Source organism: Gymnogyps californianus, chromosome 3, assembly GCF_018139145.2.
Source record: "Gymnogyps californianus isolate 813 chromosome 3, ASM1813914v2, whole genome shotgun sequence".
Taxonomy (NCBI): domain Eukaryota; kingdom Metazoa; phylum Chordata; class Aves; order Accipitriformes; family Cathartidae; genus Gymnogyps; species Gymnogyps californianus.
Window position 1 is genome coordinate 97,741,045 of NC_059473.1, and position 25,530 is coordinate 97,766,574.

General features: G+C 37.2%; 1 protein-coding gene across 1 annotated transcript in view; it reads left to right on the plus strand.

The window, feature by feature from the left end:
* The window catches only part of EYS (eyes shut homolog), a 950,400-nt gene that overhangs the window by 71,821 nt on the left and 853,049 nt on the right, over nt 1–25,530 (plus strand). Inside the window, exons 5-6 of the mRNA XM_050893740.1 lie at nt 691–805; nt 20,930–21,089. Of these exons, the coding sequence (XP_050749697.1) occupies nt 691–805; nt 20,930–21,089 (275 nt within the window). The remainder of the gene's footprint in view (nt 1–690; nt 806–20,929; nt 21,090–25,530) is intronic.

Sequence of the window (25,530 nt, forward strand, 5' to 3'; positions counted from 1 at the left end):
GAAAAGGATTTTCTCCTACTAATGACAAGTGCTGACATGAAGCAGAAGAAATGTCTGCAGTCCCTTTTACCGTAGAAGAGTTACCCACAGCTCCATTGGCGTCAGACGGAACTAACAAACTGTCACAAAAATAGAATGCTAGTTTTCTCCTTTAAAGAAAGTACCGAATTACAATTAAGCAAACATAAAAACAACCATGCATTGTTCTCTCCACAGATTCCTTACATTGTTCCTTACATACCTGAACATGTCATTATTGACTACTCTTTGTTAATCATTACTAATGATTGATGCTAACTACTTTAAACCTCATTTATCATCATATTTCTAGTTTTTCTCTCTAATGGTTTAATTGACCCGTCCTTTCTAATAGATTTCCAAAACCTCATTTATAGCTTTTTATTAAATATTACCTCATTCTAGATTGTTTTCTGTTTCTGGAAGATTATATGAGGAATTGGTATGAAAATGCTTTAATCAATGAAAAAAAATATTTTATGGAGAAGTAAAAATATCCAGAATCATGCAACTGATTTTTAATTGCTTGAAAACATGTTCTGTTTATTTTAAATAACATATGAGATCTGTTTTGTTACTGCAAGAAAATTATTTAATAGAATTATGGTACATAATTAAATACAATTAACTTTTAAAATGCAAGTCCTCTAAAATACACTGGTGTATTTGCAGCTGCATGCCAGGATTCACTGGAAAGAACTGTGAGGAAGTAATTGACTACTGCAGGCTGCTCAGCATCAACTGTCTGAATGAAGGATTGTGTCTTAATATAATTGGAGGATTCACTGTAAGTAATTTAATACATGTTAAACTAATTCAGTGCTCCAAAGTATAAAAGCTTCAGACAAGCAGAACTTGAAATGCATTCATTACTCTAAGAGACAAGAGGGACATACATTTATGTGTTTTATTTGTTTAAATCAATAACACAAGGACGATTCATTTGGGTAATATGGATTTTTTTATTACTTTTCTACTGAGACTGTGTTTTGTACTATATCAAGTAAGAGAACTGAAGAGTATTTTTATAGTAAAAAGAATGTATAACTAATTGTGGTCCAGTGCTGTTATCCACACAGATGATAATCACAGCTGTGTTGCAGCCTTTAAAAATACATTGCTTGAATTGACAACATCTGTTGCCATTGTTTTAACCAGAATCAAATTAGTAATCTAAACATAAGCATATTTAAACTTAATACAAACTTAGAAGTTTGATAACAAAACCTCAGTGCGGTGAGGTTGATTCCAACTGACAATTTGAAAAAAAGTAATTCTGCTTGTTTCAACTCTCAAAATAGCTCCTGAAAATGTTGAGCAAGATCCATCATGTACCAAGATTCTTCTGGCCATAGCTTGTCAAAAGAGGCGAAATAATAGTTTCTCCAACAGCAGTAATTGGGAACAACTTAAAGGTTACTCTAAACAACCACTCGTTCTGTAAATAACAGGAGATGATCACAGAATCCCAGAATGGTTGAGGTTGGAAAGGGCCTCTGAAGGTCATCTTGTCCACCACCCTGCACAAGCAGGGCCACCTAGAGCCATTTATCTAGTCCTAGTCCACTTATCTGGGTGTTCAGACAAAATGCATTTAGGATTACTGTTACTCCTTGCTTCAGAGAGTAGGAAGAGTAGTCTATTCTGTAAGGGAAGGAGAGCTGGAACTGAGGGTGACGGCAAGGCTGGCAGGGACAGTGTCCTCACCAACAAAGGGCACAGTCCCTCAATATCCACAAGAACACAGCAGATCCACAGATTCAGCCAAAAGTCCAGTGATCACCAGACAAGTCCATAGTGATGAAGGAGGTTTGCCGTCAAGCTGTGTAGTCAAGTCAACAGATCAGAATCAGCAACATACAAAGCTGGATACAGGCATACTGACAAAATAGCTTTGGAAAGGATCTAGTGCAAAGGCCTGAGCTTAAATGAAGCTCATGAGTAAATGAATGAAAGTGTGGACATCCCAGAGGCGAGTTCTGTTTTCACAGTAGTGTGATCCAAGGTGACAGTGCTGGGCAGCATCAAATCTGACCTTGAACACAGGCAGTTAAATTTGTGGGAGAGGGGAAAGAGGTCACCAAGGAACAGCGCAGAGAAAGATGATTATAGGCTGGTCAGGCCAATTAGAGCTTGTTGATGCATTCAAGGTTCTGACAGTTTATCTGAATATTCCTTGCATGTAATTATTCATTCAGTCCAAACATCATTGCCTTTCTTGTAGTCACAAAAGCTAAAGAGGCATTGATATTCTCTTCCCAACACTTTCCACCTGACTCCTTGTGTCTGCTCATGTTCCTTGAGTCTTACCTGATCTGAAAACTGCTATATACAGGTGACCAAGGATTGTTTCTTCTATTTACTTATGGGAACAAAGAGAAACGAAGATTCCAGTCATTTGTTCACACTGGCCAGCCCATATTTTTGCACCTTGTTCTGTGTGCACATTCTAAGTCAGATACTGTTGCGGACTTTTCAAGTGTCACTAAGAATTAAATTCATACCACGGTTGACTGCATTACAGTCTCCCAATTGCTGCATCTTGTCCTTTGCCTTAGTCCCTGATCTTAATTGCCAGGAGCAGCTGTTTAGGTTGACCTGTTACTCATTCAAATACTTGCACTTCCACAGATATGTAGTCGTATCTGTAACAGATCTGTAACAAGAATTTTATTTAAGAGCATGATAAAGTTAGTGAAGTAAATACATGTGAATGATAATTTCAGAAATTGATGAATACTGTATTACTGAAAGAAATAAATATATCTGCTAAATTCTTAATTCTGATGAAAATTGTTTTAAGAACATTTTTAATACTACCTGTAAATATATATTAACTAGAGCAATAATATATAAATGTACTTTAACACAAAATCTGAGGTTATTTGCAAAATACTGCATATCAGAGATTTATGCTAACAGAGTACTAAAACATCCATACTTAGAAGAATATAATTCTTGCTTGGCTGAGTATACTATATATAATATACCCACAGAAGAATAAAATAGATGGCAAGGAATTATCTCTGAGAATTTGCCTCTCCTCATTGTTGATAGCAGATGAAATAAAACAAATACTGAGCCCAGTTCTGCTGCACTGAAATAAAAGGGTTCATGGAAAGATATACTGATTTAAAAATGTTTGTGTCTCCCAGTTAACTTACCTACATGATAGAAATGTTAGATTCAAAACAGAAACATTGTTTTTATCTCTTTTCAGCTACTTATGTCCACTTACATCAAGCAATAGCAAAAATTACAATATAACAATTAGAATACAAAAGTGATATAATTAATCAGTGAGTACAACGTGTACGACATATGCAGACATCAAATTGAATACTAATCAACCACAAAAAGAAATTAAAAACCAAAGTTTTAGGAAAGCGAAGAAAAATTGGGTACCAAATTTCTGTGTAGTTAGTAAGTGTGCCAACATTTAGTTAGACACCAGCAAAATAGGTGTATAACAGTAAATGTTTTCAAAAAATAATTCTCAAAAAAACACTTCCATGACCAGTATAAGATGTGATACTTTCTTAGCAGACACTGGACTAGGCTATAAAATAGAGCTAAATGACCTGGCACAGCAAAGGTTGGATTTTTTTTGTTTAAACTTTGATGCTTACAGAAGTGAATGGTATGGTATAGTACCTGATAGAAAACTGGTATGACAGGCCTTTGGGATTGACAAATAAGATAGAGCAGACAAAGGGAGGAAAGCATGAAGAATACTGAAGGTCAAAGATATGATGTTTACTTTGTTAGCTAGTTTCTAAAACACAGAAAGATAAGATTGCAGCCTTGCCTCAGTTTAAGAAATCTGGATATCATTTAGACATATCATGTTAACAAGTGACAAATACAGTGTTTGAACATTACAGATCTTCCTCTTCCAAAAAATACTGCTATGTAAAATTGTATTATTTACTATTGATTTGTCAATTATTGCAAGAACGCTGATATTGAATTTCTCCTGTTTTGCAGCTGCAATGTTGGAATCACTTTTTAAAATCTATATAGTCACTGTTAAACCTCTGAAGAAAATATAATATAGCTTATTTTTCTTTGATATCTGTCACATAGGAAAATTTTTAATTAATACTATCCTGATGTGGCAACTTTATCCTAAACACCTCCACCTATGCAGTATTAGAAGACAAGGGCTGCTGTTTTAAGGAAAAACTTAAATTAAACCATATTTAACATAAACCATACTTTTACAGTTACTAAGGTGTGAACCAATTGCAGTTTCCAGCAGAAGTCTATTCAATAAAACTATTCATCTGCATTATTTTGACAATATAATAACCTGCTTCTTAAAAATATTTTTTAAAAAAATCTGCCCACAGAGACATATTTCAATAAACATTTCTATTCTCATGGCAACTTTTATTTTTCTTAAATGGATTTTATGAATGAAAAGTCAGTGTTCTTAATTTGCAGTTGATAGTATTTCCTCAGCACTTTTAATCTGAGTGTCTAAAACAATTTATGGCTATAGATATCTGTTGTCCTTGTCTTTACATGAAGACGTGGAAAAGATGAACAATTCCCAAAGCTGACAGGGAAGAAAGAGCTGTTGTTTCTTTAATGCTAATCATTACTGCTGCCACATGCTAACCACCTGGGGGCATGTAGTGGTTTGGGTAGAATCGTCCCAGTGAATTAGAATGGCTCCAGCAAAGCCTCTGGCACAAGAAGACTGGCCAGTAAAAGCAGGTAAAGAGGGCATACAAACAAGGAATCACCTGGGGATGTAAAGCTTTCCTCTAGGTCCCAAGGGGGAATCAAGTATCTAACTATCTATTTATCCACAGCAAGTGGCTTAGAACAAGGCAAAAAGAATTATCTCTGCTTAAGATCCCCTGTTTTTTTCCTGAATCATTAGTATTGAAGTAAAAAAAAAAAAAAATCAAAGATACTAAAAAAATATATAAACTAATTTAGTGTAAATTATGAGGATAACAGAACTGTCAATTACTGAATTTTGGAAGCCTGGAAAGAAGTGCAGTTTCTAAAACACAATAGTGGGAAAGTCGAGGGTATGAAGACTGTCAAGTTTCTGGCATACCATCTGTCTTTACTTTCTAGGGAGAAACCACTGAATTGCATAAAATTTACAGAATTCACAGGCTGGTTATGATTACCTACAGAAGTGCATTTGAGGGAGAAGAAGAAGATGCAGCCCTATAGCAGTTGCAAGCAGGAGATTTGGAATAGCTACACAGTCTTTCCTATTTCTGCTCTGCCATACACTTCTCATGGAAGGGCAGGCAGATTAAAAATGCATTCCACTTTTTGCAGGGTGTAAAAATGCTCATTCATAGCACTTCTTTTTTCTTCCTAACAGCTCCTTGCTATGTTATGAGCAACTATCTTTCAACTTATATGGTCTGCATAGTGTATCCAAGTCTATTTTGTCAATATACCTTTCTCCCATCATCCTGACAAACCACGATTCGTGCAACATTACGTGCTTACAGCTAACAAAGGAATTGAGTTATATAGACACAAAAACTGAAGCTAAAAGATGAATTGAAAGCAATGCCATTGTAATGTCCATTTCCATTTGCCTGCACTACACTTGAGACAAGGACTAAGCAAGTTATACATATTGCCTGAACAGCAGGTCTGTATTGGCAAGTAAATAAACACTAGAGCAGCTTTAAAGAAAGAGACAATAATCTGTGTCGTCATTCTGGGTTTTACAATTACACCTACTGTTGGTCATTCAAAGTAATATTTAAATTTTCTTTGAGAAGCTGTATTGACACTTGAATGTGAAATTTTGTGTTGGAATCACTGTCAATGGATTTCCTGGTGCCTTCCAAAAGAGCAGCAGGAATTGCTGCCAATTTCTGGCTAGTGTTCGTACGGTGCAGTGGAAGTAGATTGTGCTGTTAAGGGGGAGTGAAGCTAATCAAAAAGAAGTAATGGTTTTAACTTCTATAAGTAATTTGCAGAATATGTGTTCTGTAAACATCAGGTGTTTGTATATGCCTAGGGAACACTGATTAATGAAAACATGTACCAACATACATACCTTTCAGAGAATTGTTCCCCAGTCACTCAACTTTTGCTTTCTTATATGGACATGCATTTAATAGTGTATATCAAATAGTGTGATCCACTGTAACAGGATAGAAAAATTAATACAATAGAAAAGATTGATAGCTAAAATCTTGCCCTGCAGATGGCTCTGTGGCTGTTCATGTTATGTTCTTTTGATCCTTTTCCTCACAACCATATATCAAAGCCACAGCTGTTATATTTGGAGTTTTATGGTGAACCTGAGATATTTCAGCAACAAAGTGTGAACCGAGAGGATATATGGTTGACAAAGTAAAATTTTGAGTACAAATGAATAATCAGTAACACCATGGGTCACACCATTGTAGTTTAAGTTTAAAAAACCAGCAAATATGTGCTGCCCAAAGATTATCGTGTTCTCTGGCAAAGCAGAAGAGGCTTGTATACTAACACAAAGAACTGTCTTAACCAAAGCCAATATGTTCCTTCTGGGGGGATGAGGGAGGGAGGACAAAGGAATTCAACAGAACTTGTGCAGAAATTACGATCAGGCAGAAAAAGCTCCAAGTTTCATCCCTAACCAGATGAGGTTTGCCCTTGTGGGTGCAGAACCAGATCCGTCAGCCAGCTGTCAGGCTGGGAATCAATCTGCTTCTTTTCAGAAGAGTGGCAAGCAGTGCCAAGCCCCACAGGCCTGCGGTACACCCTACACCAGCCTGAACAGCCTTTGTGGAAACTCTGCTGCCACTGCTCCCCTTTGCCGCTTTGTAAGTTCTTCCCTGAGGCGCCACTCTCAGTCCTAATACTCTTTGACAATACTTTATCCCCAGAAGTCTGGCTGAATTTATAACCCAGAAGTAAAGCATCTCTATGCAGAATTAGGAATAATCTCCAGAATTGAGCTACATCAGTCACACTGCTTAGATCTCATAGCCCTAAGAAGGCCTCAGACTTCTTAGAGAAGCCATTAGTATTTATTGCATGAGAGGAGAAATAAGTTCTGGATAACATATCCAGAATTAAACGGAAGTGTAGCTCAGAGAAAACATTACCTTGTTTAACAAATGCAGTTCTTTAAAAAAAAAGCCACTAGGGCTTTTTTAAAGCCCTCTGCACTGTATCAATCAACATTTGTTTTCTCAGTATAAAAAAGCCATAAGGAAACAAACATTTAATATATTTGGCATACTATATATTAAAACAGTTGGTTGGAGTGATAAAATTGTTATGAATATTTATAACAACTCTACTAGCAATGCTAGAAGCAGTGAAAATTGGCACTGCAAAATCTACTGCTCTCAGATGCAACTTTTATACTTATGTACAGCATATAAAATAGATTATTGTCATTTTCCTTTTAAAAAAAATCTAGAGTCTCTCCTACTGTTTTCTCCCCATGGACTATCTGAGCAATATAGTCTCATCTCTCTGAAGCCACCTTGCTACCATCATTAATTCTACTGATGTCTCTCCCATATTTGTCCTTCTAGCTGACTGTTCAAACAGCAGTAGTTCAAAGTCAGATACTTCCATTAGGGGCTAGTTTTGCACAAGTTAATTAGTCCATTTTCTTCCACAGAGTAGCAGTAATTCTACAGAAGAGTTCACATAAATTTTAAAATGTCCTATACAGTTTTGTGCTTCTTCAGTATTTATTTTGAACTTCATCAAAACAATCTTTTCCTGTATTTCTTGTTCTGTTGAAATAAACAGCATCAAAGCACCCTAGGTACATTTCATATGTGCTGTTAAGTATCTCTGAGCAGTACAGAAGTTAATGAACAGTAGAAGTCTTCATGTAATAAACTAAATATCCTGCTTTCCAAGAGTTAATTTAAATGAAAAATACTTAGTTAAAGCTCTGATCATGTAATACTTTTACATAGCTTTATACAATGTATCATCTTAATTGATCTACTGGAATAGCATATAATTAAATATAAATAGACAGTAAAATACACCAGAAATAATCAATAAGAATGTTTTGTTTCATTTTCAAACAAAACTTCTGAGAAGATGATATAGCCATTTTAACCCATTGTCAGTAAAATAAACAAAAGCATAAGCCAGCAAAAATAATGAAAAATAAAATACACAAAATTGATAAATATTACAGTGAAAGATATGCTACATGATCAGGATGAAACATTGTTTTTTATTGATAAAATGCAATGCCATTTCTATGAATTGTATACAGAGAAAAAAAGTTAGATGATTCTGAGATCGTGAAAGAGACAAATAATATGAGTTTTAAACAATAGGAATGGAAAGACAAAAATACCTCACAAATTTCAAGGAGAAAGGAAAAATGATCTTAAGAAAACAGTGTTCAAATAAGAATAGAAGCAGTATTTCTTATTAATTTTGTACTATGAAATAGTTACTATACCAAAGACCATATAACCTACAGCCTAGATGCTTCTATTTCATATGGAAAGAGATGAAATATATAAAAGGAGATGAAAACCTGTACCTGGGTGGAATGTCATGTTCATTAAAAAGGGACCATAGGCAAATATAAGTGTCTGTAATGCACTTCCGTGTTGTAGAAAAACAGAAAGGACAATGCTAACAAGCAACTATATAATTTCTTTGGTTTTCAATAAAGAATTATAATTTTCACTGCATATAGTGGAGCCAGAATTGAAGTATGTAAAAGTAACACGTTGGATACTAAATAGCCACAATGTTAAAAACCACAACTCCTTAAAAAATTCTTTATTAAGTAATCTTTCAATGAACTAAGGTCTTATATATTCAAACATATTCAGTTATATAAAATAATATGTTATTGCCTAACATAACAGCTAAGCCATTCAAGCATTAAAGAGAACAGAAAAGATTAATTTCATCTGGTATGAAGAAGTTCGCCAGCCAGAGGCAAATTTTTTTGTCATTAGATAAGATTTTTAGTCTGTTTGCATCAATATATATCAATGGACACAAACTGATACAAGAGACATTCCCACTGGATGTAAGGAAAAATGTTTTCACTGTGCAGTCAGTCAAGAACTGGAACAGGTTGCCCAGAGATGTTGTGCAGACTCCACACTTGGATGTTTTCAACGCTCAACTGAATAAAGTCCTGAGCAATCCGGTCTGATCGCATAACGGACCACACCTTGAGCAGGAGATATTACTAGCAACCTCCCGATGTCCTTTCCCGTCTGAATTGTTCTATGCACTATAGTGTACACTAAATAACTAATAAGGTGATCTACAAACAACAAAAGAGAGCAACTTACAGATGACGTCCCATTTTAATGTTTTCAGTGAAATAATGCCATTATTGAATAATATATTCTTATTGCATAATATAATGTTCTTTTTTAAAATAGTCATGTGACTCCTAAATATTATTTTCCCACTTCCCTTGCCAGTCCATGTCTTGACTTCTTATATCCTCAATGTTTGAATCAAAACTTCACTAAATTTTTCTGTCCTAAAACTATGTTAGGCAACAATGGAGTTCATAAAATTTAAATGGAAGCTATAGTAGGACTGGAAATGTACAATTTATACAAAATGTACAGATTAATCAACTATTCCCCACAGTTACCTAGTTCTGGTAACACACAGAATCACCGAATCATACAATATCTCAAGTTAGAAGGGATCCATAAGGATCATCGAGTCCAACTCCCTGCTCCTCGCAGAACTACTGTGGTGGATTGACCCTGGCTGGATGCCAGGTGCCCACCAAAGCCGCTCTATCACTCCCCCTCCTAAGCTGGACAGGGGAGAGAAAATATAAAGAAAGGCTCATGGGTCGAGATAAGGACAGGGAGAGATCACTCAGCAGTTGCCATCATGGGCAAAACAGATTTGACTTGGGGAAAAAAAATTAATTTAATTTAATTTATTACCAATCAAATCAGAGTAGGATAATGAGAAATAAAACCAAATCTTAAAAGCACTTTCCCCCCACCCCTCTCTTCCTCTCGGGCTTAACTTTACTCCCGATTTTCTCTACCTCCTCCCCTCCAGCAGTGCAGGGGGGTGGGAATGGGGGTTGCGGTCAGTTCATCACACATTGTCTCTGCTGCTCCTTCCTCTTCAGGGGGAGGACTCCTCATGTTCTTCCCCAGCTCCAGTGTGGGGTCCCTCCCGCGGGAGACAGTCCTCCACAAACTTCTCCAATGTGAGTCCTTCCCACAGGCTACAGTTCTTCACAAACTGCTCCATCATGGGTACCTTCCAAGGGGTGCAGTCCTTCAGGAACAGACTGCTCCAGCATGGGTCCCCCACGGGGTCACAAGTCCTGCCAGCAAACCTGCTCCAGCGTGGGCTCCTCTCTCCACAGGTCCGCACGTCCTGCCAGGAGCCTGCTCCAGCGCAGGCTTCCCATGGGGTCACAGCCTCCTTCAGGGGCATCCACCTGCTCTGGCGTGGGGTCCTCCACAGGCTGCAGGTGGATATCTGCTCCACCGTTAACTTCCATGGAGTGCAGAGGAACACGACAGCCTGCCTCACCATGGTCTTCACCACGGGCTGCAGGGGAATCTCTGCTCGGGCGCCTGGAGCGCCGCCTCCCCTTCCTTCTTCTCTGATCTTGGTGCCTGCAGAGTTGTTTCTCTCATATCTTCTCACTCCTTTCTTCGGCTGCAGTTTGTTGTGCAGTTTTCTCCCCTTCTTAAATATGTTATCCCAGAGGCGCTACTGCCATCACTGATTGGCTTGGCCTTGGCCAGTGGTGGGTCCGTCTTGGAGCCGGCTGGCATTGGCTCTATTGGACATAGCGGAAGCTTCTGGTATCTTCTCACAGAATCCACCTCTGTAGCCCCCCCACTACCAAAACCTTGCCCCGCAAACCCAATACAACTACCTAAAGCTAAATCATATGAATAAGAGCGTTGTCCAGACGCTCCTGCAACTCTGACAGGCTTGGTGCCATGAACACTTCCCTGGGCAGCCTGTTCCAGTGACCAACCATCCTCTCAGTGAAGAAACTTTTCCTAATGATAATATATAGCAATGTACATTGAAAATGTATTAAGTACATTTCAGTGTCAACTAGCTCAAGCTCATAGTTAAGCATCTAAACATTTGGGGATTTTTTTCTGTAGCTATACTTTCATTGTTAGCAGGCAATCATAAACATGCAACGTTATATCAGATTATGAGTTATCAGTGTCCTTTAGTATCTCCCACCTGAATAAGGTATACAATCAAAATATTAAACAGTCTTCACAATGATAGATTGTAACCAGAATTCCCTTCTTCATCTTGACAGTTCAGCTGAATATAACTAAAGTCATTAGGCAGCTGTGCAAAATTTTAAAAAAGTTTTTATCTGGAATTTTCTGTTTTATGAATTTCCTTTTCCAATGTAGAAACTGGTGGGTCAGGATCACCAAACATTTTTCATGTCTTTCAGAATCACAAAAAGCCTCCACAAAACCACAAAACCTTTATACAAAAAAATTATTTTTTTAATGAAGCAATGAATCACATGGCAACAACTATCCCCAAAACAGAAATAACAAGTAGAGTGAAAGCAGCATCTAATGTTTCTTTTATGTTGGTTGCATAAACCAACCAAAACAACAGTTAGAATATTTTTTAATATTTTTCACATTGAAAAATAATTACACTGATTTTCCAAATAAGATGTTCTGATGACTGAATGATCTTCAGCCAAGAGGAATTAAACTGGCATCCCAGAGTAGCAAAGATCATGATAATAGGCATACTGACTGAAAACCAGAAAATTCCAGCTTTGATTATTCACAATTAGGAGCAAATTAAACAAACAAACAAACAAGCAAGCAAGCTTATGTAATATGAGTTCATGAGAAACAGGAAAAGAAAGTAGTGGTTTGGTCTTTCACAATTTCAACTCCTTCTACACAGTCATGACTCAACTAATCTAAAAGATTGGTTGCTTTTGGGTAAAAGAAAAACAAGCCCTGGGCCCTATGAGTTCTAAGAATAACCAACAACCTAAGAAATAAATCTGGACTGAATTTTACTACTGTAGTACTTTACTCTTATTAAGAGCATAGGCTACATTTTCACTGTAAATAGAACAACAAGTACCTTTCATATCAGCTGAATCATGATGGTTAATAGCAGAAGTGATCTTGCCCCACCACCAGTCTCCATATTTTACGATTTTGTAACAAAACAGCACTGTATAAGACCGTTGCACCTTCACACATTTGCACTGTGTATGTGAAAGCTGTTTGCTCAGCCCCACACCTTACATAGGAAAGTTAATAATATGGAACTGACAACTTTGTGTAACATTGAAATAAGTTATTTTCCCATGCCTCATGAAAAAGTTCAAGGAATGGACAAGCGTCATGGTTTAAGCCCAGCCGGCAACTAAGCACCACACAGCCACTCGCTCACTCCCCCCTCAGTGGGATGGGAGAGAGAATCAGAAGAGTAAAAGTGAGGAAACTCATGGGTTGAGATAAAGACAGTTTAATAAGTAAAGCAAAAGCTGCATGTGCAAGCAAAGCAAAATAATGAATTCATTCACTGCTTCCCATCGGCAGGCAGGTGTTCAGCCATCTCCAGGAAAGCAGGGCTCCATCAAGCGTAATGGTTACTTGGGAAGACAAACGCCATCCTTCTGTATGTCTCCCCATTCCTTCTTCCTCCCCCAGCTTTATATGCTGAGCATGTCGTCATACAGTATGGAATATCCCTTTGGTCAGTTGGGGTCAGCTGTCCCAACTGTGTCCCCTCCCAACTTCTTGTGCACCCCCAGCCTACTCGCTGGTGGGGTGGTATAAGAAGCAGAAAAGGGCTTGACTCTGTGTAAGCACTGCTCAGCAATAACTAAAATATCCCTGTCTTATCAACACTGTTTCCAGCACAAATCCAAAATATAGCCCATTACTAGCTACTATGAAGAAAATTAACTTTATCCCAGCCAAAACCACCACAGCAAGCTACTTGAGTTTGAATTATTTTTTAACAAAATCAATTAAAATCAAGCCTGTGCTCAAGTTTAAACCACCTTTCAAGGATGCAGAAATTCCCTAAATCTCTTCTTTTCTGACTTTGCTATCTAATAAGGAACTGGTCACTTGAGATAAGGAGGATGGCTGTAGAAATATTCCATAAAAGTTCAGTCAGCCAACTCACCACTGTGTATTTCTGAAGTACATAACCTATAATAAAATTCTTTAATGTGTTTATTAATGCCAGTAAGATCAGACACACATTCTCCATGTGCTGTATAAATTTTGTTGTGCCTTCAGCAGCTGTTTCCAATACTGCACATTAAGTTTCTAGTATATGCTACAGCTTCTTGCTGATTATTTTTCATCCTTCAATATCTGACCTTTTTTCATCTACTACCAAACACTCAAAAAATGCACATTCTTAATTGCCCTTTCTAGGTTATAATTAAATATTAATAAAATTTCATTATCTTATAAAGTCTGATGAAAAAAGAGGTGACACCTGCTCAAACTACACAAAAGTCATGTTCATCTTCCCCCACCCTATATGAGATGTGCACGGATAGAATTCTGCTTCATCAGAAGCCAGAGGAATACTTGTCACTATAAAATAGTAGTTTCTGTTTTCCCTCCATATGTCCACCTGAAAAATTACAGAATATAATCTCTATTAAAATTAATTAATTAATTCAAGATATGTCATTTTTCTGCCCAGACCCCTAGTACTTTTACCTGAAATCAAGGATTTACATGAATGAGCATATCATATTAGAGATCATAGAATCATAGAATGGTTTGGGTTGGAAGGGACCTTTAAAGGTCATCCCCTGCAATGAGCAGGGACATCTTCAACTAGATCAGGTTGCTCAGAGCCCTGTCCAACCTGACCTTGAACGTTTCCAGGGATGGGGCATCTACAACCTCTCTGGGCAACCTGTTCCAGGGTCTCAACACCCTCATCATAAAAAATTTCTTCCTTATATCTAGTCTGAATCTACCCTCTTTCAGTTTAAAACCATTACCCCTTGTCCTATTGCTACAGGCCCTGTTAAAAAGTCTGTCCCCATCTTTCTTATAAGCCCCCTTTGAGTACTGAAAGGCCACAAGAAGGTCTCCCCAGAGCCTTCTCCAGGCTGAACAACCCCAACTCTCTCAGCCTTTCCTCATAGGAGAGGTGTTCCATCCCTCTGATCATTTTTGTGGCCATGCTCTGGACCTGCTCCAACAGGTCCATGTCTTTCTTGTAATGAGGACTCCACAGCTGAAAGCAGTACTGCAGGTGGGGTCTCACCAGAGTGGAGTAGAAGAACAGAATCACCTCCCTCGACCTGCTGGCCACGTTTCTTTTGATGCAGCCCAGGATACGATTGGCTTTCTGGGCTGCGAGCACACATTGCTGGCTCATGTCCAGCTTCTCACCCACCAGTACCTCCAAGTCCTTCTCGGCAGGGCTGCTGTCAATCCCTTCATCCCCCAGCCTGTATTGATACCGGGGGTTGCCCTGACCCAGATGCAGGACTTCGCACTTAGCTTTTTTGAACCTCATGGGGTTCACATGGGCCCACTTCTTGAGCTTGTCCAGGTCCCTCTGAATGGCATCCCGTCCCTCAGGTTTGTCAACCGCACCTCTCAGCTTGGTGTCATCTGCAAATTTGCTGAGGGTGCATGACGTAACTCATCTCCTAATATCTTTGGGGTATGAATCAGTGGCAAAGGCCCTGGCCCAAGTTCAGAGTGACAAACCTCTCTCATAATGTCTGTTGATGTCAGAGGTTAAATTACAGTGGCATAGTAGCTTTCCTTATCTATTTTTACAATTGCTGTATATATCTATATGTGCATATTTGTTATACATCATGAATGAAGGCTCATTTGAATAAAAATTCTAGTTCATCCAAGGTCTGCAAAGGGTGAGAGAGGAAGGGGGAAACAGGTGACTCTTCTTGCTAGAATACTCCCCTGAAGGGGCTCTGGGCTTCCTAAAAGAAGTTTGAAGAAAGAATCTGTAGAGCTAGACTGTCACCATAGAGACCCCCCACAGAATAACTGACCTCTGCATAAACTGCACTGCCAACACATGAAAGAAAATTCATTCTAGACTATCTATGCCAGAGCAGCTGAAGAGGTGCAGGAGTTACTATCATCACAGTAGACAGGATACTTCAGCTGTACCAGGAGAAAGCTGAGCCTCCTCTGTGGGCCTCTTAGCAACTCGGACCTGGGACCAAATGAGTAACAGAGGTCAGCCACTTCAGCAGCCATCAAGAACCAACAGTGTAGTAATGACTCATATAACATAAGCAGGATGTGGGGAACTGAATACCTCCATTAACATACTTTGCTAGCTCCAATATACTGTAACTGAAATAATGTTGTTAAAGGAGAAGCCTAACCAGAGCATTTTCACTGAATGCTTGCACTCTGTGAATTGGGAAAAGAAATTCCACACCAGCATCACTTAAGAGCTATAGAAATGGAATTTCTGCCCCTGGAGTTTCCAAACCTCTAACAGTGTGGAATTTGTTAGGCAGGATATCCACGTTACAAAGCAATGTACTGCCACCATGATTCAGCTCCAGGAGTTTAAAATAGCATGTCTTACAGTAGTATTTTATATAAATTTGGAAGCAGACTTAAAAAAACTTTCAGTACATAATTGTACCTTTTTTCATTATATTTTGCAAGATAGTAATGTAACTCTTAAAGACAAAAGGTTTACCTCGTGCAATGACAGATATAGTAAGTTAGGACCAACTCATTTTCTCTTTTCGAGCTAAAAAGTCACTCACGTGCTCTGGTGTATCGTAGGCTAATGAATCAATGTTGTAAAATTTTAAGACCTTAGCCATTACAAGCCTGGCAGAATTTATTGACAGCTATAGAATTATCCTCATTTTCATTTGTGTACATAGTTTGAAGGAAAAATGTCATAACTTTCCCTTTCATAAAAAGACCTGTATTCCAACTTGAAGAAGGAAGTGATTAAAAAGATATCCCCAAAGAAGTCCCTCAGTCCAGTTCACTAAGTAGCAATATGTTAACTATGAACTAAATTTCCATATGTTCCTTGCAGTTATGATCTTCTCAGTTTGAGTGACTTCTACAGCTTCACTTAGGAATGCATTTTACATACAAAAAAACTGTAAACAGAATTTTTTTTTCTAATATTAAGCTAAGGATTTTATTTTCTTTATTTTAACAATTTTCATAGCTGCATCAACATAGAAAAATAAAAATACTCTCCCTCTTTTGTCGTTTGGCCAAACAGCATGTGCTGAGTTCTTTAAATCTTTTGTCATAAACCAGTCACTCAAGTTCCTAATGTTGAGAATACCTGTAGGAAAAATGGAGAAAAGAAACAACAGTAAGGATATGTACATCACTCAGATTGTATTTGTGGAATGAGGGGGGGGGAAAAAAAAGAAAGAAAATCTGAGGGAAGGAAAAAACAACATATGAATATGTAAGACAAAACAAGAATTGAAAGCTTTCATACCCAGTTCGATCTCTAAATTTTGGGTTGATTTGGAGTTTTCTCCATGTACTTTAAAAGTAGCAGAGCACCCTATTACACATGAACATCTTCATTTTGCAAGTCATCTTACTAGGCAATTGAAAACTGAGAAGGAAAAAAAAAGATTATTGTACCACTTTTCAACAAAACTACCAGTATGCTGTCGGGATGATTTCAATTCAGCTTAAAAATATAATGTAATGTTGGTAGAAAGTGCTGGCTTAAGCATCCCTAAGACTTGTCCATTAATTATCTTCAAAACAATTCAGGTATAAACTGGAAATAGTGATTTAATTCCTGAATGCTGTCTTGCCAGTTATACGTTTCACTCCAGGTGCAGAAAGCCACTTTGCTAGATGAAAAGTAAATGTAGTTTTCACAACAATTCCGTCTCTGAGAACAGATTTTTTAAGTGAACATGTATCCACTAGGAAGAGGGTTAAACTTAAGTGAACTTATTTGAAGAAGCTCTTTCTTGCAGAATGTACTTAATAAGATATTTAAAGAAAGAAAATACTGGTTAAACAGTTTTAACCAGTAGATAGTAATGTTTAATGACTGAGTAGATAAAAGGTTGAGTCTAGTCAATGAGAATTTCCAAATAAATACTGTCCTTATGAAGAGCAATCATAAAGGAGAAGCTATCCTATAAATCCCATTTTTATAGGTACAGCAGCAGAAAAAAATAAGACCAAGGATAATGTAAGCCTACTGCTGAATGAGGTGGCTGACATTCAGTGCCTTTGTTCTGGTTTTTACTTGCAATATCTGCTTTCAAGTTTCCCAGGTCCCTATGCCAAGTGGCAAAATTTAAGGGAAAGAAGTACTGTCTATAATAGAGGAATGCCAAACCAGGAACTACTTAGGCAAAGAGGGTATTTATATATGTCCAAAGGGCTCAACAGGATGCATCTCAGGAAGATGAGGGAGTGGATCAATGTAATCAGAAGGTGATAAAGGCTAGCTTCATGTAATACTGGTTTGCATTAGTAAAAGCATAGCCAGCAGATCAAGTGAAGTCATTAGTCCCTTGTGCTCAGCACTTGTGAGGCCACCTCCAGAGTACTGTGTGTGGTTTTGGGCTTCAATGTACAAAAAAAAGACTTGGACAAGATTGGAACAAGTCCAGCAGAGAGCCATCAACATTGTGAAAGGGCTGCAGCACATGATCTATGAGGAAAGGCTGAAGGATCTCAGTTTGTTTAGCCTTGAAAACAGAAAGCTGAATGGGGATATAATTCTTTTCTTCAGCTCCCTGTTGGGTGATCACAGACAAGACGGAGCCAAACTTTTCTCAGAAGTGCACAGCACTGGAGTGAGAGGCAACTGGCACAAGTTGCAACAAGGGAAATTCTGACTAGGTATTAGGAAGAAATTGTTCACAATGTAGTGTGAGTGTAGTTAAGCACTGCAACAAGTTGCCCTGAAAGGCTGTGGAATTGCCATCCTTGGAGATATTCAGACCTCAACTAGACAAGATCCTGAGCAACCAGTTTGGATTTCAAAGTTCACCCGCTCTGAGCAAGGAGTAGGACTATATGACCTCCAAAGGTCTCTCAGCCTAAATTATTCTGGGATTCTATGAATGTAAAATATATTAGCATATAGAATTAATCATATTTTTATAGGTTTGTTTGGGGGAAGCTTTGTATACTGAATGACAAAGGGAGACATACCCATAGATAGTTACCTAAAATATGCCACCTTGTTTTTACCTTTTTATAGTAGTGTCAAATTTAACCAAACATAACATCAGGGACAAGGACAGTACATACGGAGTGGCAGGTGTTTCTGGAGACTGAGGGGAATGAAATCAGGAAATGGCAGAGTTGTGTATGGGTATTGTCACAACAGAGATGCAGGGATAGGAATTCAGAAAATAGGGACTAAGGAATATACAGCCACTGGAGAATATTATGTTCTTCCAAGCCCTGGGAAGGTAAGTCACACTAATTCTGTTGCATATCATGCTCCTCTTATATCTGGGTCACTCAGGAGATGACAGCCCACTTTAACGATCTGCTGTTTCATTAGTTCAACTCAGAGATTCGCAATGTGGGATTCCCATCACTGCAGTTCTCTTAAAGGCTTCACTTGGCCTCTGGGATACTGTTCATTTTTACAGAACATGTATATCATTTAGGGAATCAGACATCACTGTAATGGGAATGTTTAGAATACTGATAGGTCAGGCCAGTTTTAAACTTTAAACCAAAACTTTACTGAATTAATTCATAAACAGCATACTTCATGCTGATAGTTTTTACACATTATTAGCCATTCTCTCTATGCCAATATCCTGTTATTCTGTAACACTTACATTCTAAATTATCTGTGATTATACGATACTATGGAGCTGTTGCCATATAGTTAGTGATGATAGCTATGGTCATTGGTGGTTCTTAGTTCCCAAGGTCAAGGTAATTTGTCTCGTGAGCTCTTTGATGAGAGAAGTCATTACTGAAGTGAGCTTGTCTTTCTTTTTCTCCATCCTTCCTCTTCTTATTTGATGTTTTATGCTATTTTACCCCCTTCCCCCCTGTTCTTGTTTCAGCTGGGATAGAGTTTATTTTCTTCATAGTAGCTGGTATAGTGCTGTGTTTTGGATTTAGCAGGAAAATAATGTTGATAACACACTGATATTTTCAGTTGTTGCTAAGTGGTGTTTATACTAAGTCAAGGATTTTTCAGCTTCTCATGCCCAGCCAGCAAGAAGGCTGGAGGGGCACAAGAAGTTGGGAGGGGACACAGCCAGGACAGCTGACCCAAACTGGCCAAAGGAATATTCCATACCACATGACATCATGCCCAGTATATCAACTGGGGTGAGCTGGCTGGGAGGGATGGATCGCTGCTTGGGAACTAACTGGGCATCAGTCGGTGAGTGGTGAGCAATTGCATTGTGCATCACTTGTTTTTTATATTCTAATTCTTTTAGTATTATTAATGTCATTTTATTATTGTTATTATTATCATCATTATAATTATTTTCCTTCCTTTCTGTCCTATTAAACTGTCTTTATCTCAGGCCATGAGTGGGTTTTTTGTTTTCGGTTTTGGGGTTTTTTTCGATTCTCTCCCCCATCCTACTGAGTGGGGGGAGTGAGCAAGCAGCTGTGTGGTGCTTAGTTGCTGGTTAGGGTTAAACCACAACACCCCCCTTAAAAAGGGAGGGTCTCCTCTTCTCCTGATATTACTTGCCTTGGGGCTTGTGTCTTGCTAGTCATTCTTCTGTATTCAGCAACATGTCCTGCTTATTTTCTATGCCTTATGCTAATCCTGTCCTTTGGCAACTTTTTGTTACTTGTATGACGTGCAACTACAGCCATCGCTGTCCTTTTGGTGGTCACATTGTAGACATACTCATGTAAAATGCTTATACATTGTGCCTGGCTACACCATCACAGTGTTCTAACATACTTTTATGCTATTGTTGGTTATATTGTTTTATGCCCCTTATAACTGGATTCAAGGCAAGCTACTATTAATTATATCCTGATCAGGGCACTAGTAACATATAGGTTTCACAAGACTCTTTTGAGAAGTTAATATAAGCTTGTATGCCAATAGAATATTTTCAGTGTCATTTATTTTTTTGTTTATGGTTATAACCAGTGTCTTCCAGTCTTTTTAATGGTGTGTCTTGGCCCTTGAAGGATATTGAAGTAAAAAGACCCTGCCAACATGTTTCTGTCATAATAATGCTTAATAATAATTCTATCATAATAATGGAATAATAATGCTACATTTTTGTTCCTATGTTTTAGTTCCATTTTTTTGTAAATGAAACTCTTTGTCCTGAGAGTCATGATTTTATTGCCATTGTCCCAAAACAAGACATGTAATGTGTGAAGGCTACCAAAAATATCTCCATCATTCCAGAAATTTATTTTTTCTTAAAGAAGCAGCTCTAGCCTTGTACTCAAAAACTTCACTAGATAGCTTCAAATCTCCCCCTTTCCTCTGAAGAAATTATTTATTTTAGTTAACAGATAGGGTCAGAATGTATAACAGAAAACCCGTATTATGTTTTCTCATTATTGGTTGGCCACTGTGTTTGTCTTGCAGGCTGTGTTAGTATCACTGCCTGGTTTCTCCCTCACCTCCAGGCCTTTTAAATCCTTTTTGCACACTCAGTTCTTCTGTTCCTGCAGGCAGCTCCATCCCTTACAGCCAGTAATTATCTTGCCATTTCCTCCTACTCATATATCCCACTCTTTTTCAACAGACATGGTAGGTGAGTTCTGCCTCTCTCAACTGTTTTATCATCTGCAAATACAGGTATGAAGAATAGTCTCAGCTGGATGTAACACTGTATTCTACTGTACTTTTATTCAGTAGTAAAATACAAGACCCAAAGAAATTTCTACAAACTTTCACATTACATTTTCATTTTGTGTTTTCTCTGTGGTTGTTTTTTGTTTGTTTGTGTGTTTGTTACATCTAGTGCCTCTGTGCACCTGGATGGACAGGAGAATTTTGCCAATTTGCTGAAAATGCATGTTTAATTTACCCAAATAGTTGTTCTGATGGAGCAACTTGCATCGATATGAGCCAACTGAGAAAGCAACCTTTGTTTCAGTGTTTGTGTCCTCGTGATTTCACAGGTAAGGCATATACAGGTCATGTAGAAGCTTGTAGTTTCATTTCCTTTTAAATATTCAAGTATAGGAATGCTGAATTTTCAAAAATAAGGAATAGAGAAGTGTTTGGAGGAGTAATTACATCTCTTTGCATTTTCTGCCCTCTGCTGTGATGCCTACAAAGTCTAAATCAAACTTAGAGGTTACTTGTGAGCTTCTAATTAAGCTTATTGTAAGAATAGACCTAGAGTAAGCTTCAGCTTCAGTTTAAGAAACTAAGTGTATGTCTACTTGTAGAAGTTCTGCATGTGAGCTAGATGTCTGCCTTCCCATTATAGTTCCTGAAGATCTAATTAATGAAAGCAATGGAGTCCAGGGAGTTTGTGAGTTTGTATCAGCCTGTATTTGTTCAGATAACTTTAGTTATCTTTCTGAGAGCTGAATTCCACCTCCTATTTTAATTCCTTGGTGGACAACCAATGATTTATGCAACTTAATTTGGGATGGGGTTAACTGATTCACTTTATTTGACTTTTTAGAAGTCTAAATTAATGTAAGACCTAGTAAATAAGTCTTCAAGGCTCTATGTAATGTCAGTGAGTAAGCATTTTCAGAGAGGAAGTAAGACCACCTGCATTAGATATTTGTTAGTGGCTGAAACTCTTTCTTCAGGAGTGTTTCTCTTTCAATTGGCTACAAAAGAAGCCTAGAAAAATAGTTTAGATTAACCACATTGGTTTTTAGCTGGCAAGGAAAACAATTTCTATTTTTTCCTCCAGCCTTACTCTTTAAATAGAAGCTCGTTTGAGTTGGATTCTACAATCCTTCACTAATCTTTGGTTAGAGAGGGAACTGAAAGAGAAGCATTGAATGTGATTCACTCCAGTTTTAGGTAACATTAAGGCAACATATTAGCCATATATATATCAATTTAAAGATAAGTGCCAAAAAGATTAACAGAATTTAAAAAATAACCAATTGAAAGACAGAAATTTAATATTTATTACCTAAAGAATGAAAATTAAATTAACCTAAAAAAATGCTAGTAATACACAGAGGAAAGAGACTTTAAACCATTGAAAAAGAAATCATAGAATCATATCCCAGAGAGTTGTAACTATCAACCTCTCTTTTCACTTCCACCTTATAACCTGTATGATTTTCTTTTTTCAATCTAATCTTGGATTATTTTTTATTGGTGTGACAACTAAAATTATGGATTTGTTAATAAAAGTAATGTTTCACTACAATACTTCAAGGCTTTTGACATAATAGTAAGTTCTCTACTGTACAATATAATCATGAAACAAAAGTCTGACAGGCTATAGTAAATGGCAATAAATGTATGTAATTAATACAATTTAATCTTATTAAACACTAAGTTATGACTGAGTTCAACTTGAATTGACTTCACTGTTCAGGGACAGCTTACTATAAGGTCAAGATTCTTTCCTTTGTGGCATCTCATTGTAAGAGGTTCTTTATATTGTAATGGATTTATTTACTTATTTTCCTTCTTTCTATTTTTAAATAGTCAGTTACTTCTTCACTCTTGTTCCATAGCATTTTTCATTTATACCTGTTTATTGTTTCGTTTATGTGTTTGGGAAGGGAAAGAGGGAAGGACAATGCAGTGGCAATTATGGCATGTTTACTCGACTCTGAATTAAACAGCATCTGCAACCAGAAAGACTATTACAGTTTCACATCTAATTGTTCTTAATTGTGTTTATAAATTATAAACACTACAGCTGCAACCTTTGCATTAACATTTAAATCATATTTGGAGTAGACTTATCTTAGGGAAAACAAAATGTGACATGATGTAACATTCTCAGCTGTGAAAAGCAGAGCTTTGATTTAAAAAGTAATAAAAACTTTTCATTTTGGTTTCATACTCTTTAATAAAACCTTGTAGTTTATCATATACAGACAAATGCAATTTTGAACTACATTTCTTATTTCTGTTGATATGTAAAATACATTTTGGATAATTGACAGAAAAATATCCATGTGTTCACTTTAAATGCTCAAAGGAGAGAATAAAAAGATTATAAAATATAGTTATTTTTGTTGAATAGATGTTATGACTTTTGTGCTTTCGATTTCCTTCTACAGTTAGTTCCTTATTTTCCTTTTCCTTTTTCTATTCTCTGAAAGTGGATAAAAAGTTTTGTATCTATCTACAACAGTGCATGTAAGTAACATGGCTTATGACATTGAAATGAAATAATCCATGTCAGTGATTTCTCAGGTTTTGCGCAGTAAACCAATTGTCCTTGAAGAAGCTTCTTTTAATTAATTACTATCTTTCCTTGTGTGCAGAGCAATCATATTGGCAGGAATTGATTGGGCATGTTAGACACTTCATTTAGTTGGTAGAAAAGTCTTTTAATTAAAATAATCTTACTGCTGCTAAAATGAACTGCACCCCAAGCAAACTCACCAACCAGAATTAAAGTACTACTTCAATTACATACTTTTTCCTCATCTTCAAACTTTCCTTTTAGAAGACCCATTAAGATCATTCACAGATTTATCCATAATTTATTTTTTCTCTTTCTCTCATTGTTTTATTGAGTTGAGGCAGGGCTGTTAATTTCTAAAGGTATATGGGAAATTAATATAAACAGACTTGGATGAAGCTTGCCCTATTGAACTATGTAAGTGGTTTGAAACGGTCTTCTGTAGAAAGTATCTCTGGTGCCATAATAGCTAATGTCCCAGAGAAGAAGATATGGGATATAAAAGTTCCAATATCTTCCACAATCTAGTTAAGACAATATTTATACTAGTGAACAAAACGATGACATGGCCTAATTTAAACCCTTCTATCTGGTCAAATCCACATTTTTAAATTCTTTTGTTCTCTAGAATACAGTGGTGACATGGTTTAACCCTGGTAGGCATCTAAGCACCACACAGCCGGTCGCTCACTCTCCCCCAGTGGGATGGGGGAGAGAATCAGAAGGGTAAAAGTAAGAAAACTGTTGAAAGTTGAGATAAAGACAGTTTAATAGGCAAAGTAAAAGCTGCGCACACAAGCAAAACAAAATAAGGAATTCATTCCTTATGCTTATTGGCAGGCAGGTGTTCAGCCATCTCCAGAATATTTGGGGAAGGTCTCTATTTCGTGCTGAAGTACAGTGGAAGTCTTATAAGTGTCAAAACTCAAATAGATAAAAAGAATAACATTCCTTCCAAAGCTCTATTCCCTGTACTAAAGGTGAGCTGGTAAAGGAATTTTTGTAGCATCATGGGAAGTCCCTGTATCACAGGAGTGTCACTGGAATTACACAGCAGTATATGTCTCAGCAACAGATGCTGTCATTTTAAGCTTTGTTCATTGCACTTTATGTGTTATTACCATTGTCACCTTTGAAAGAGAAATTGTTAGTGCACACAGATTCCAAACATCAACGACCATGGACTGCAATAATGGAATAAAAGAAGTATTACTAGAGGAATTCATTCAGAATACTTATCTTCATTAAATGAAGAAAAAAGGAACAGCTTGCTGCTTTGCAGAAGATTCAATTTTCTGTTAAAGAAGTTTCAGAGATAACTGACAGAAAGCAAAAATAACAACCAAAGTAGTTCAATCTCTAATAGTCTTCAGCAGATGTCTAGAAATGTTTCCTGCTGTTTAAAATGCCTTGTAGAAGGTGTGGCTGAATAGCATTAGTTAGGGCAAAAGGCAAATGGTTTTAGCTAGGGCACAGGTCCTTGCAAAGATCTTTCACCTAAGAAGATAGCAGCTGAATTACGTGAAAACAAAATGGTTCCACTCCATCTGGATCATTCCACTGTAGTAATTGAGATAAAAGGATAGAGAAGTAGGCAATCCAAAAATAAAAAGAACACATTAAACCATACTGGCATAATATTTAATTTGAAACAGATAAACTCTAGAACACTAAGCGAGGGCTAATGTCTGATGTTGTACCATACTTGTGGGAACTCCAAGCAGACTGTGACCTACAGCAGGTTAAGTCAACAATTTTTCTCAGGTCTTGATTTCCACAAGAAATATTAAGACTACTGAAATTTTCATGCTGTAAATACTTTTTTTCTTTGGCATGCAGCAATTGCATGAAAAGCCAAAAGACTGTAAAAATGTTCTACCTGATATTTCAAAAAGAAATATAATATCAGTATTTAAGTTCTGGCTGCTTTTAAAATGGAACAAAATGTTCCCAATGCATGGGGATATTTGTGAATATGTTCATATTTCTTAGTATGTCAGTTTCCAGTTTAAGTCACTGTACAGTGACTATATTTGGCCCATATGAATAAGAAAGAATTTTGATAGAATTTTTGTCCATCGAGAATAGTTATATATTACATAGTTAAGTTAAAGATGCTGTAGTTTGTTAAGAATCACATATAGTATCAATGACTATGGATTTCTAAGTAAATAATTAGTAAAGTTCTCAACTGAAAGACATGCTTAAAAACGTGCCCT